This window comes from Atractosteus spatula, chromosome 9, assembly GCF_055471065.1.
Source record: "Atractosteus spatula isolate fAtrSpa1 chromosome 9, fAtrSpa1.hap1, whole genome shotgun sequence".
Classification (NCBI taxonomy): Eukaryota; Metazoa; Chordata; class Actinopteri; order Semionotiformes; family Lepisosteidae; genus Atractosteus; species Atractosteus spatula.
The window spans coordinates 18,182,629-18,197,567 of NC_142714.1; the positions used below are offsets into that span (position 1 = coordinate 18,182,629).

Below are 14,939 nucleotides of genomic sequence, written 5' to 3' on the forward strand. Positions count from 1 at the left end.
GCTCTTTTACATCACATGATTTGAAAACAAACTAAAATAAAAAAATATATAGAAACAAATGAATAGCTCTGCAATTTAAACTAAGCAAATTACGTCTGTTTCACTTGTGAAAAACTTGTTCTGCTTCTGCAGTCTTTAATCTAGCGTTTGAAAATTGGAAAATATATTCAGATTTGGCAGCCATGAAACTTTTTATCTTTCTATTACATTGTCTGACAGGTGTTCAGTAATACAGGCTTTTCACACAGCAAAGTTAATGTTTAACTAGATGGGAGGTACGGTGACTAATTTGCAAGTCAAAACCAGTTACTTCGGCTTTCTAAAAAAGTACTTACTGCAGTTCTCCTGTCCTGCTGTTTGAATAAGAAGTTTTTGCTGGATGAAATAACAAGAAGTGAGGTTGAGGATTATAGAAGATTGCTGGTCATCTAAGAGAAGTCTACAATCGTTAGGAGGTGAGACTGCACTACATGAAGCACTGGACATGACCTGCATCTAACCCACTGGTAAGAGAATGCCTAGAATAAAAAAGCAGCTGTCAAAGAAAGAAATGCAGATATGAATGTTAAATTAATGGCTGCATTCCATCATTTTATTCCCTTTTTATCTCATGATTCTTTTTATCTTATGGTTCTGCTGATTGGCTTGGTATAAAAGAAGTAAAGGTAAGGCCCATGCTTATTCATTTAACAGATTACAAGGTTAAAGTTGGTACACATGTATACCCTTTTAGTGTGGTGTATATGTAACAACTCAATTGTGGTGTTAGGACAAACTAAACGTTTAAGAAATTGTCAAGACCTTGTACAAATGTACACTTAAGACTCTCCTAGCATGTGGAAATTAATGTTTAAAGGCACTATTTAAAATAAAGTTAATTATTATTATTCTGACACAAGCTCCTACGATCTCTGATTTTTCAGATCAGTTAGCAATTCAGTGAGGATTTTTGATACATGTATTTTAATGCCATAGCAGAAGGTACTTTGAAGTCTTTGCAATACAGATACCAGCTGTTGGTGATATAAACAGGTTAGCGTCGTCACTCCCAGAGAGAAGGAAGTTTAACAGCTGACACATTTAGTCCCTATTGAAATGAAGTACAATGCCTTCCAGAACCTTGCTCAAAGGCCTTTGAGCTAGCATGTAAGACTACAGTAAATCTTTGGATGGTCAAAACCATTTATTTTGCTTTGTGTAGATGCTGTACAGTTTTAACCCGTACAACATTGTTTTCTGCTTTAGAATTGGCAGTTCTGAAGCTAAACCTTGAAAATGTCTAATTCCCACTGCGTATAGCAGTAAATATGCCTTAAGTGGCATTACTGTTAACTGTAGAATTTTGTAAAAGAGTAGCTCTTGTTTCATGCTTATACAGTATAAGTTTTCAAGTGTCCTGTCATTTTTAAGATAGAATCAAAACAAAAAACAAACAATAAACAGAACCCGACAAATAAAGGAAATATAATTGGCTTCTATAAAATATTTTAGTTTGATTTAGCTTGTATGCAAATGATGACATTTACAGTGCACTCAAAGACTTATAATTTTTATGTAATTATAATAGGCTTATGTGATGAGTACTAATGTATGAACAACAATTGAGTGAAACCCTGATCAAAAGTGTTATATTACAGTTAAATGTTAAATAAATACTGTATTAGAAATTTAAGGTAAAGTTCAAATCCTATTCATAAAACAATAAAAATGATTAGCAAAGAACATTATAGATAGTTTGTCAGGAAATATGTTCCAAGTTTTGCTGGGTTTAATGCAACTTTGTAGTAAACTCCAGTTAGCAATTAACTACCTGTCTGGGCTTATACCTTTCACCTTTTCCCTGCTGGAAATGATTTCCTAATAAGGAACTTCGACTCTGCCTGAGGCCTTATTTCTACACAGAGATGTGACTTTATGCTTGACGAAGGGTTTGACTGCAAACGTCTAAGTAAAAGAGTATTAGCAGATGGCTCAGGTTTGCCAGAAGGAGACGGGCTTATAGACTACCAGAGGCTGTGGGTGGGGTATATCAAGAGCTTCAGAACAATTTCCAGCCTGGCTTTCAATTTTAACTTTTTAAAACCACCCACTGGGGTGCAACAGGCAGCCTTCAAAGAAAACAGACAGGAACCTGATCAAGTCCTTTGTTGGATTTATTCTCATCAGGGTGTTATCAGCAAGGTTCACCCACACAGCTGGCAATCCAGTGCCATGCATTTCTATTCCAGCTCCAGCAACCTGTTGATTTGTATCTCACAAACAAATAAGCCAGAACAAAATAAAGCATCGCTGACTCACGGTTCTCAAGTATAGATTTTTGGGCCTTTGCCTACCGTTAAATGTACCTGTTGCATGGTCCCTGTGCCAGATGAGTAAATATCAGTTAATGGCAGAATTACTGCCTTCTTGAAACTGATTTTTCCACACCTGTTTAGTTTCTACAGAATGTTAGAATGTACTAATCAATGGAGTATTGCAAATGTCTCTGCTTCTGAGTAACACGTTCTCATTCTTCTACTAATGTTGTAGTGGAGGTTGGGGAAAAAAGCTCAGTCACTTTTATCCTTCATAACATAGCAGAATAAGATCCTTGCATTGATAAACTAGTAATCAAATGAACAAGGCAGGCCCAACTATTATTAGGTTCTTCAATTTGCATTTGCTCCATATTAGGTTTAAGATCACTTTATTGGCCATATACAATTTCTTGTATTAGGAATTTGTCTTTTTTTTCACATACCCCAACTTGCTCTCCATAAGACACACAGACAGGGAGAGAAGCTTGGGGTCAGAGCGCAGGGTCAGCCATTTATATGGTGCCCCTGGAGCAGTTGGGGTTAAGGGCCTTGCTCAGGGGCCCAACAGAGTAGGACTCCTCTGCTGGCCGCGGGATACGCCCCAGCAACCTTCCAACCACAGGCGCAGATCCTTAGCCACAGAGCCACCGCACCACCCATGATTTACACTCGTAATGCTGTTGTTGTTTGTGTAAAGTGGTAAAGAACACCCTGGATGGCTTAAAATATTAATTCTATACCGTGTTTAATCCCAAAGGGTTTCATAAGCAATTTAGTTAGTCATTTTGATAAAGTATAACTGACAACATTTGATTAATTTAATTTTGAAAACTGTCAGTGTGTGATATACTGCACAAATCTCTTGCATAGCATTATTAAACAAAAAGGGAAATTATACTGAAAAGTAGGGCATTGGAATCCAAAGAAAGACTTCAGAATTTCAGTTCACTGTGTTCATGAATAATAAATAATAAATCTCAAATACTGTGTATGCTATTGACTTGCCTCATGCCTCCCAAATTATATTTCTACTTTATATAGGTATCTCTTGTAGCAAACATGTGCTTATTGTTTTACTGTAGTTCCACAGTAAAGCAATGATAATCAGTGTGGAGGACAGAGAACATGCTTCTAAATCACCAGAGAATAAATGAGCTTCAAATCATACATAAACGCTGGATGATTTAATTGACCTTCACTAGTTAAAAAGTGATGTCTGTTTTACAGCATCTTTTAAATTAAAATAAAAAGATCAAACGTATTGTATTTTAAGTCCTTCAGCATTTTTAGAGGATTTTCAAGATTTTCTTTTTCAAAATCTATCAAATGGTATGCTTTTGTTAATTCTTTCTGCATGAGCTCAGCAGGTCTCTTAATTATCACTTACAAAAAATACAAAGCATTGTTAGCAGGCTTAGCAATTGGCAAGGGACTAAAAGAATAATGCTCAGTTTACCTAAGCTTTTTCACTTCACTTTGTTATGATCAATAACACAGTTAACGACCTCTAAAACCCTAACAATGGTCTTGATAAACAATATGCATCTGCAGCACTTCATCTCGCATGGGTAAAAACCAATCACAGTGGCAGTTGTAGACAATTACTTTGTAGACAAATGAGGGTGTTTCTGTTTACACTGGCTTATTCACTAGCTTTGTTTGTCCATCTGTATGTAAGTAACACATATTGCATACTGAGAATGCAGGTAGGTAGGTCCCTTTCCAGGCCATAAAGGCCCAAGGGGGAATGGGGGTCAAGGGCCTCCATTTTTCTCAACCATCCGACACTGGGAGTGGAGGTGATGTGGTCAGTATCACGCTCTGGCCGGCCTATTACCCCCGGAAGGATTAAACCCTGGTACAGGCTGAGTGGACCTGGGAGCTGCCTAGGAGGAATTAGAGTAAGCTACATCACTTGCCCCTACCTGGGATTGAACGCAGGACCTTCCAGTCAGGAGCTAGACACCCTTGCCATCTGAGCTACCACTGCTCCATACTGAGAATGTGGCTAGCCTTTATTAGTTTAACTTTATTTTTCTCTAGTGATGTACACTGGATTAAGAAACAGTTACAAGGCCTTTATTCCAATGTGACACAGATGCTGCAGGGGGTTATGTTAGGAATTTCATAGTTTTATGTAATGTCTAACTCCAGTCGCAGGCAATGACTGAGACACTGATTTATTAGTAGTCATAGCTCTGAATTTCTTTGGCTGTAATTCTGTATGTATGCTTGACATTAATCATGTACTAGCTCAATTAGAGACTGATAAGCTAGACCAGAGCAATGCATCTGTTTTTTGAACAGCTTCAAGAAAAAGGGCAATTTTGGGGGAAGGTTTGGAAGGAACACTGGGAGTGGGGTCTCTAGTGGTTTGTTGTCTTCATATCATAATATAGTACCCCTTCATAGAGATGTTGACTGTATTGCAGTTGTGGGACGGAACAACATTCTACTACTGTCCATTCTGGGAGACAGAGTTTAAACTTTATATATTGTTCTTGGTACACCGGATATGTAAAAAAAAAAGGCAGGGTCATTGTTGACATAATAACAAAGAGAGAAACACGAGGCTGAAAGGTAAATTTGAATAAGGCCCGACTTTTATCCCACTTATATAAGGTAAGAATACTGAATGCTGCAGTTTCCGTGGGAGGTTTTCCTTTATACAGTATATCTCTTTTACAGCATTTTTCAATCGTGTTAGTTTCAACAGTGTTTCTGGTTCAGATTTGCTTCTAAATCTCCTGGGTTTTAATGGCTTATAAAATTGTGTAAATCTGCATTTTAAAGCCCTGGTTATTTAACTTTCATAGCCTCCTTCAAACTGCTGTGTCCCAAAGCACTCTACGTAGTAAAATGCAACAACATGTACAGTGGTTGCTTATAACTAAAATTAATTGTGCAATAAACACAACACATACATATGAAAAAACTACTTGCTAAAGTGCACAAAAATACAAAACAATAAAATACAAAAGAAAAATCATAAAAGAAAACCATTTCCCCCAACATTAAAGACCCCCAATATTACTAAAACTGTGTTGGGGGGTCTTCAAAACACTTTTCTTTGTCATATCATGATTGTAGGCAGTTTTATGAATGTATAATGTTTATATGTAATATAAGCTCCTGATGCTGCTACAAACACAAATAATTTTCCTTTCTTAGGATGATCCACCATCCTCCCTGTCAATGGATCCTTACTTGTATCAGTGGGTCTCCTGTAACCTTTGATGAGTGCAGTAACCTGCTTTTGGGCCTAAACAATGGCCATTCCTGCAAAATCCTGATTAGATTTCTGGACAACAGTTTTCCATGTGAAACTCTCTTTGCCAGTTGTAGATGATGTTCCAGGGAGATCGTGTCTCTGAGCTCAATGAAAAGCCAATGTGTACAATTCACATTTCTGTTGACAAAAATATGGGATCAATTCAGATTGTGCTTCATGGTACAATGCAATATTTTACTCTCTCTTGAAATTACCCAAATGAGTCCCAAATGACCTTACTGCTGCCATTTCAATATGTAATCTTCCAAACATGAGAACTTTCCCTCAATATAGTTATAGAATCACTCAGTTTCTCAGTGATTTTCACTTTCTCAAGACATTCATACCTTAAGAAGTTGGCTTCATTACCTAACATCTTTTGGGAAATGGGGATTTGATAAGAATGCAGATGTGGGCTCTTCTTTGTGGGGAAAGATGGTTGCAGGGTTAAATGAGTGTGTGTAAACTAATCTTCATGCACTGGAATTCTCTTCCAGTCTTCTCTGACTTGAAGTGGTTCGTGCACCTCACCATCATTATTTGAGTCTGGAAAATGGAAAAGCTATTGCTATGAAATAATGCTTTTGATGTTTCCGCAATTGAATTATGATTAACATTGTCTGTAGCAGATGCAGTGAATAACCCTTTTCTTAATGTCAATGAACACACTATGTCCTCTTTTAGTAATTTTATGACCACTACATCTACACATTATACCACAATTTCTTATTCTCTGTCATCTGGAATTACTAGTAATGTAGTTGTCTTTGTAAACAACGACATTCCCATGTGAACTGGGAGCAAAGATGCACAATTTTTTAAATGTCTATGTTGCTGGTTCTTCTTCGTAACCTACGAAACTGTTATAATGAAGCAGCTGTGTCATATGCATGTCTATTTTAGATATATCAAATATGAACTGAAATTTTATATCTGTACCAAGTTCAATCATGAATGCAAACTGATGACATGCTGGTTTATTCTTCAACACATCCTGCATTGAGGGTGCTAGAAAATTTAGGCTGCTGATCAAACGTATTCCTTCATATGATTTTAGCTGTTTTTACGAGGAGAACAGCTTCAACGTACTCAGAAGCAAGTGAGAGACCTTTGTAGTGAATCTTCAACGGTAGATGTTTTTTTGGTAAGCTGTTTGTAACTGGATGTTATTGAACATGAATCAATTGGTTTGATAATATTTTATTGTGTTTTTATTGGAGAGAGTCACAGTGTGCACCCGTTACCGTCAGTTGTGTAGTGTGACACCCCCAGCGACTCAGTTATAGCGCTCCTCATAGCCCCTACGACTCTCCGCGACTCGCTACGATAATATCAAACAGGTTTGATTTTCTCATAGCCAGTCCTAAGTCTTAGGGGTGGGTTCTTGTCTGTGACAGTCATAGCCGATAAGCGCTCAACCATAAGTCCAATGCATACAATACGGCTGCAAGGAAAGAAGGAAAGCAAGTGTTTTGGACTGGGCAAGTGGAGGAGAGGCGCGTCAAACTTTGGAGCCAGCACAGACGTCTGTTAAATGTTTTGTGTTTCTCATTTCGTGTTTGTTGTTTGTTTACTTTTGTGAGGTGCTCCTCCTCCTTTCAGAACCACTGAAATTAAGCCTCCTCTGCTGTCCGGTATTGCCATTTTGGGTTATTTATGTAATAAGATAACTGCAGCCACCTTGGCATTCAATAGCACCAAAACATTATTTACGATGTGGCATAAATTGCAAAAGCAGGTACTGTATGTTCAAAAGCATAGAAATTGACACTTTAATCACCCAAATCAGACAGCTTTGTCACATTCTGGTGCAAAGACAGGTATTCCTGATAATTATTTGTGGTCAACTTTAATTTTCATGCGGCTTTCTAAAAAAATACAGCAGTTTTTCATGCTTGTATTACCATTTAAACAATTCCTGTAATTAAAGGTACAATAATGTCTTCATATACAGTATTTCATAGATATAGTTTAAAATACCAGTATTTGGGGGATAGGCCTTTTATTTTATAAATTAGATTTTAAAACACCAAAATCTAAATCCTATTGCAAAATTAAATAATAATGTAAAAGCAATCTACTTGAAATAATTCACCACTATATTTCTACATTCTGAATTTTGTTTTAGATTAAAAAAAGCTTCCCCTGTAAATTAGAATTTTATTTTTTGATAGTCAACATTGACTGAGAAAGGAAATTGGGTTTCTAATATTTTCATTATATTCTGTAGTAAAAGTGAAAAAGAGCAATTTCATACATTTCTGACATTAAGTATATCAAACCACAGCAATACATTCTTAAAACATAAATGTGATGTTGGGGTAGTTGTTTCTGCAACAAGGTAAGAAAGAGAAAAAAGGAATAGGACTGAACAAACTCAGCCATTCTCAGAGTTGTAGGAGGGTGTGTTAGCTGTTCCAGTGGCCTGGTTCATAGGTTGCTTTTATATTTGTAGGCATTTCTTTTCTAACATCTCCTTAATAAATGGAATTTATAAAAAAAAAAACAACTAACGTTTCTACTTTACAAAAAAATAAATTATAGGGAACACAAAATATTTGAGTCCTATAATACTTCCCAGATGATGTTCTTTATATATGGGATACTGTCTTCAGATTATAATATTGAGAACAATTTACAGTAGTAGTAGTGGTGCATTGGCTGGCATCACAGTAGGCACGGCAGGGGATCACTGCCGTTCCACAACTCCATAATAACTTTCACTTTAGTCTGTATGCAGATCCCCCCCCCCCCTCCCCCTTTTTTCTTTACCTTATTGTGGTTAAAGCAGGAAATTACTAGATAAGAAGCAGGCTACACCTGCAATTACTAGGCAGATATTATCCAATTACATTTTGGGGGGTGGGGAGAAGGAAGACCAGGTGGTGTCCTGTGTGCTAACCTTTACCTCCAGTCAGTCTGAAACCTGACCTGATGAGCAGACTGTTATTTAGCACTCCACAAAGGAATTATTCATGGGGGAGCCTCTATGTTTACCTATAATAAGTTGCCCACTTGGACGGCTTTATTTAAAAAATGGGGTTACTAAAATCCACCGTAGCCTATCCTGGAGCAGGTATTGAGGAGCACATAAGAAGTTTGCAGGCATGATAAAATGAGTCATCTTCCACAAAGAATCTCTGAGCTGCCTGTCTGCCTGAGGGAGGAAGGCATTAGCTTTCTCAGGCAAGCTGCAGCCTGCAGTGAGAGGCAGTGTGAGCCAGCGCTCATCGTCTGTGTGCTCACAACCAGTCCCTGAGGAGGCTGTTCTTCGCAAACAGCAAGGTAAGGGCCTGCGTTTTTCATTATTTTAACTGCCAGAATCCCTCCCTTTTTCTCTTGGGAGTGCTGAGAAAACAAAGCCGAGATTTATTAACCAAAGGCTGGGTAGCAGCACAGAAGGCGAATGCAGTAAGCCCAGGTGAAAATGAAGAGGAGAGCACATAAGGCAAGCTTACTCGGAAAAGATGCCTCACAAGGTGCAACTTTTTTCTTTTTAATCCCTTCTTTCTTCTTCCCTCCTTCCTCTTTCACTCTTTCCCTTCCCATGAAATAATTTGATCTGCATCCAGGTGAGATAGAAGAAACTGATGTCTTTTGTTTTACTCCCTGTGAAAGAAAATGCAGATACCTCAAATAATTTACCGTTTGTGAAACACTCAGGTTTTGGCATGGTCTTTGAGCTTCTGTATTTTTTTGTGTATGTTGTGAAATGTCAGTATGTCTTTGAATGCTGTTCAGGTGAAATGCAGTATTATCAAAACCTCACTAAGCATATTGTGCCTGTCATTTATCTGTAAGTACACATTATTTTGTTTTTATTGAATTGTTTGCATTTTGAAGCCCGGGAGAATTGCTCTTTAAAGAAATAAAGATTGACAGTCAAGATGATGCATATCCTTAGCAGGCACTGGTTTTAGCAACTTGAAGAGCCACCAGCTGTGAGTTTATTTCCAACAAAATTTGTAGGGTTGTAAACTTATCTTGGGAAATTGAAAGGAGGAAAACAGTTCAGGATTTCCATCTGAAATTATTAAATAATCTTTTTCATAGAACTTTATTTAATTCTTTGTAGTCAGCTAAGACTTTATTTTTTAAAAATGGTATTGTATGGTATTTCATAACTTTTAAAAGTTGCTTCCAGCATTGAAACATAGTACCTATACCTGGCCAATCAAGTCATTTCACTCAGTTTTGAAAGTGCCAATGAGAAGCACACGTCATAAATCCATAAAATTGAGTCAGCTCTGTTAGTCTCCCCCCCCCCCAAAAAAAAAACAACTGACACACCCGTATGGTGTATCAGTCCTTCTAGCTAAACGTATCAAGAAAAAGAGGTCTTATGACATTCCACTTTGGTACCTTTAGGGTAATATAAACACCCTTTATGTTAAAAAGTATCACTCTGCAACTCACTACTGACAACCCACTGGAGCTAAGCAGGTGTGAGCCTGTTCAGTACCTGGATGGAAAACCTCCTGGGAAAATCTAAGGTTGCTGCTGGAAGAGGTGTTAGTGGGGCCAGCAGGAGGCGCTCACCCTGTGGTCCATGTGGGTCCTAATGCCCCAGTATAGTGACGGGGACACTACAATGCAAAAAGGCACCGTCCTTTGGATGAGAAGTAAAGCCGAGGTCCTGACTTTCTGTGGTCATTAAAAATCCCAGGGCGTTTCTCAAAAAGAGTAGGGGTGTAACCCTGGTGTCCTGGCCAAATTTCCAATTGGCCTTTACCAATCATGGCCTCCTAATAATCCCCATCTATGAATTGGCTTTATTACTCTGCTCTCCTCCTCACTGATAGCTGATGTGTGGTGAGTGTTCTGGCGCACTATGGCTGGTGGATGCTACACATTGGTGATGGTGGAGGGGAGTCCCCATTATCTGTAAAGCGCTTTGAGTGGAGTGTCCAGAAAAGTGTTATATAAGTGTAAACAATTATTATAATTATTATTATTAAAAGCTGTGAACTAGTTTTCATAAAAGTTTCTGTTTTATGGCCATTGAACAAAGAGTACCATTAGCCAACCTCTCATAATTGGAACAAACTGAATTCAGTTATATTAACTGTGATGCTTTCTGGTGTTGCATGTACAGTATAAGTGACAATGACATAGAGAGAACTCATGTGTAAGAGAAAGTGCACTACCACCATTTAAGTTGTATATCACCTTTCACAAATTTTAAACTTATTATTATGGCCAGTTTAAGCTCCAGAATACATAATTAGTGATTCTTCAGTAGGCTTCAAAAAGTTTTTATGAGGAATATAAATTATTATTGACCCCTCCTACACACACTCCTTTTTATATCACCCAAGACCAAACCAAACCACTTAATTTGAGCTCCACTACAATGGCCAATTCAAGCTAAATGTATCAAGAAAAAAGAATCTTTGAAGTGTTAATGCTTCACTGTTCTTCTGTATTTATATGAGTACTCCTTATGATAAAGGCTCAAAGTTTTCCAGAGACACTTTTGTTGAGTGAAACTGAGGAGTCAGTTTAGATTGCATTTTTAAACAAATGGTGTCAACATTTGTTTTGTCAAGCTAAAATACAGAGCAGAGAGAACTAGAGTTGAAACTTTAAGACAAACAAACGAGTTGATGTGTCTTCACAGGGTTTATCACCTGTAGGTTCTAGTTTCAGAGAATTAATGAAACCCAGCCTTCACATATCAGAACAGGCTTATTACCATTGAACATGGCCTCCTACGTTCACAGCTGCACTTCAAGAGAGCGGGACAGAATCACAGAAGCGCTATTAAGTGAAATTATATACCAAAGCATTGTGCAGATGTGAGGAAAAATACGGCTTTGCAATAGCGACAACCATGCAAACCCAGGATAAACAGCTTACTCAGACTATGTGCCATGTTACGCAAAACAGTTCTATTCAAAGCTGAAAAATTAGGACCTATATTGAACCTGTTCTATGAAACATCTCTTTCCTTTCAACACAAACCCATTATAAATGTAAAGCAAGTTTTTATTTCATGGTTAGGTGTTCCAGTAGCTGTCCAACTTAAAATTACAGATGTTTAAGTGAGGCTCCAATGTGATTTTACAATATAAATGCTAATAACATTGTAAGTTTGTTAAACTGTCTATAAAAGTCTATGCATATACGTTGCTATTGCTATTTTCCTGGCTGATCAGTTTAAGGCATAGCTTGATCTAGGCAGTGTCTGGATGGTGCCTTCCACTTTTAAAAGTACTGTATGTGTTCTCAAAAGAGGTACTTAATCAGTTGTTATGTCTATATATTGTTATATATATTGTTACTCAGCATTTACAAAAACAAAGCAGCTTTATAACAGATTTCTTTGAAGAAATCAAATGAGATGCTTGACCATATTCATAAAGCATTTGCCTTCAGACCACAATGTTTTCCTAATTAGAAAGCAATAGAATGCAGTTAGTATCCAATACATGTTGCAACAATACATGTTGCATGTCTGCTACGGGTCCCTTGTGAATTTCCTTTTGATTTTGTAGCTTAGATGTGTTTATTTTGCTCGTTATTTCATCTACAGAAAAGCATGGCCTGAAATGTATGAAAGCTTCAGTGTTTTTATTATGGTACACCTAATTTGCCTTCACTGGCAGATAGCTTTTAGAACAGCTACCTGTGCCAGAACAGGCAGTTAGCACTGACAAACAAGAATTTAAGTAGGAGCAGAGGCTGAGGCACCAGCAGTGAAGAAAAATTGAGCCATCAAATTTCACACTGGGGTAGATTATGACCTTTGTTCTATCAACAGACGCTGGTCTTAACAAATAACTTAATCTCCTTGAGTAGATAAGCATATTGACTTAACAAATACCCCAAGAGAATTCATAGGGGATTCAATTGCCATCAGCATCCCTACATTCCAGCATCCAGCCTCTCAGACTTTCTTTGCATAAATTGAATGATTGCTGATAATTCCTTTATGAATGAATACACTTTTGTCAAATGTTTGTGACTTTGACTAAATATGTAAATCTTTTTTAAATATAACTTTTTTAAATAAAGCCAAGATATTATCAAGGGGGATAGAGTGGGAAACAATATATTTAATCCCTACCTTCCATTTGTTCATTTGTTATAAAAATGGGTTATTGGTATAGAGTCAGTTCATTTTCAAATTGAATAAATGCACATTCAATTAATTGTCAATCCATTTACAAATTAAATAAAAGAACAATGAGAATGGCACATTTGCAGACGAACATATTAGCACCCTCCATTTGCAACATTATTCATTATTTTGCTGCATACCAATAATAAATTAATTAATCTATTAAATGTTATTAAGTATAGAATACTTAATCGAAAAAAATAACTGTGAACACTCAGCAGAACAAGTGGTAGTTAAGATTTCAAAAGAAAGTGAAGTAAATTTTTAAAGTCTTTAAAAACATATTTATATTTAAAGATATGAAAGGACTAATAATAGTGATTCATGTGAGTTCATAAATATGAATAAATACACATATCTCTGTAAGGTCCTTCAGTAGGGTAATGGATTTCATGCAAAGATTTTGCCATGAAGACGAAAGGACTTGCAAAACAAATTTAGGGCTTAAGCTTTAGAAAGGCACAATCAAGAGACATTGAATATTTCTTTTGAGAACACATTCAGTACATTAAGAATTGGATGGTTCCTGATAAAGGATACCATGGTCAGTTGCAAGTTTGAAAAAGCTGCTGAGTTTAATGGCTGAGATGGTAGAAAATGTGTCCATGAGCCAATCACACTGCAAAGCTGCCCTGTATGGCACAATGGTAAAGCCATCTTGCATCAAGATTGCTAAAGCATTTGTGATACTACAAAACTGTGGAAAAATGGCCTGGTGGCCAGATGAGACAAAATTGGAACTTTTTGATCTAAATGTTAAGCGTTATGTCTGGTACAAACCCAACGTAGCATTCACCAGTGTTCACCAGTCAACACTATCCATACTGTCAAGTATAGTAGTGGGAACATTATGTTATCCTCTTTCACTCATAAAAGTGTTCGGTCTAAGCATTTACATTTTGACTAAAAATATTCTCTAAAAGGGGGTAAATGTCCAGTACATGTAACTTACAATCATGATTGAGACATCTTTGTTCTCACTTCTTAGAACTAATAAAGATTTTGGAAATTAGGCAATGGTTTGATAGCTCAAAGTAGTGTCATACGTTTTGCAAACAAGGCTTACTGCGTCAATAATTTAAGCCTCTGAGAGAACATTTGGCTTGTTCTACTGTTGCTACAATATTACTGTCGTAGCTACCAAGAAGAGAGAGATTGTTAATGGGATTGAAACCTGCATATTCTTTAATTAACCTGAGTGCTGGCAGAGCTTGATTGCATTTAATTGTGCATTTTATTATCTATTTTAAATATGATATATAGCAATGATGTATAGCTAGAGTGTTTGGTCTAGCAAGAAGATTCCAGGATGTACAAACTATTCAATTAATTTAAGCATATCTAGTACATCAGACAAAGGGTGATTTAATGCACTACTACTGCATAGTGGCTGCCACACGTCATCCATGTGGGTGCAGCACCTGATTGTTATTATTTTCACAGCCTTTGTGACTTCTGAACATAGTAGTGCAGATCATAACGAATAAAAATAATGGGCTACTTCTGCTTCTTATCTCTGGGTATGATTGACGGACGTGAAGAGTATTTCTGTCCTGTGTTTCACCTTACATGAAGGCTTTAGCTTTCTGGAAGGCTAAAGAATAATGAAAAAGGTGTTATGAAAATCTGCTTCAGAATCCCGGTTATGAATTCTCAATCCTCAAAGCACATTGATTTAACTTCTTCCCCTCTCAAAATGAAAACCCCTCCAAAAAGTATTGCTTTGCAATCCTTTGGAAAGAAAAGCATTATGTAAATTCACAAGGGATTACTATTAAGCAAATATTATGACTATGCAGAATGTTTAAAAAAACTGTTGATTAAGGAGATTATTCTACATGCGGCCTAAATCTAAAACAGTGATATCTTCAGTATAAATAATGTTTAAATATTCCTATTTGTGTAACAGCTATAATATCCTGATCTAAAAGGCATGGTTTAACCTGAATGGAGACTGTTTCTGAACAGTTACAAATTTCGGTACAGTTACAAATAGCTGTAGGTAGTTAACAACATCTACAACTGACAGATCTTGACATCAGTTGTGAACCAGTTTGGGAGGTGCTATGAATGAAACAATTAGGAAGATGTCTACAGTTGTAGAGTGCTGCTAATGCTCATGGGGAAGAATGGTAAAAAAAGCTTTTTCTTATAATTTACATTGGTTTCCTCAAGGCATCTTTTATTTCAAGTATTGACCTTTGAATTCCATAAAGCCAAAATACCACCTATGCAGCTGTCCCATGAG

General features: G+C 36.9%; 1 protein-coding gene across 3 annotated transcripts in view; it reads left to right on the forward strand.

The window, feature by feature from the left end:
• The first annotated feature begins 304 nt into the window (after window positions 1–304).
• pak6 (p21 (RAC1) activated kinase 6) overlaps window positions 305–14,939 on the forward strand; it is a 45,537-nt gene continuing 30,902 nt past the window's right edge. The window contains exon 1 of one of the 3 annotated variants that reach the window (XM_088925780.1): window positions 305–506. Coding sequence is in view for 1 of the 3 variants with exons in the window: in XM_088925778.1 (XP_088781904.1) it covers window positions 9,036–9,047 (12 nt within the window). In the remaining 2 variants the exon portion in view is untranslated. Of the gene's footprint in view, window positions 507–8,752; window positions 9,048–14,939 lie in introns of those variants that run through there. The other 2 variants (XM_088925779.1, XM_088925778.1) reach the window with 2 other exon arrangements.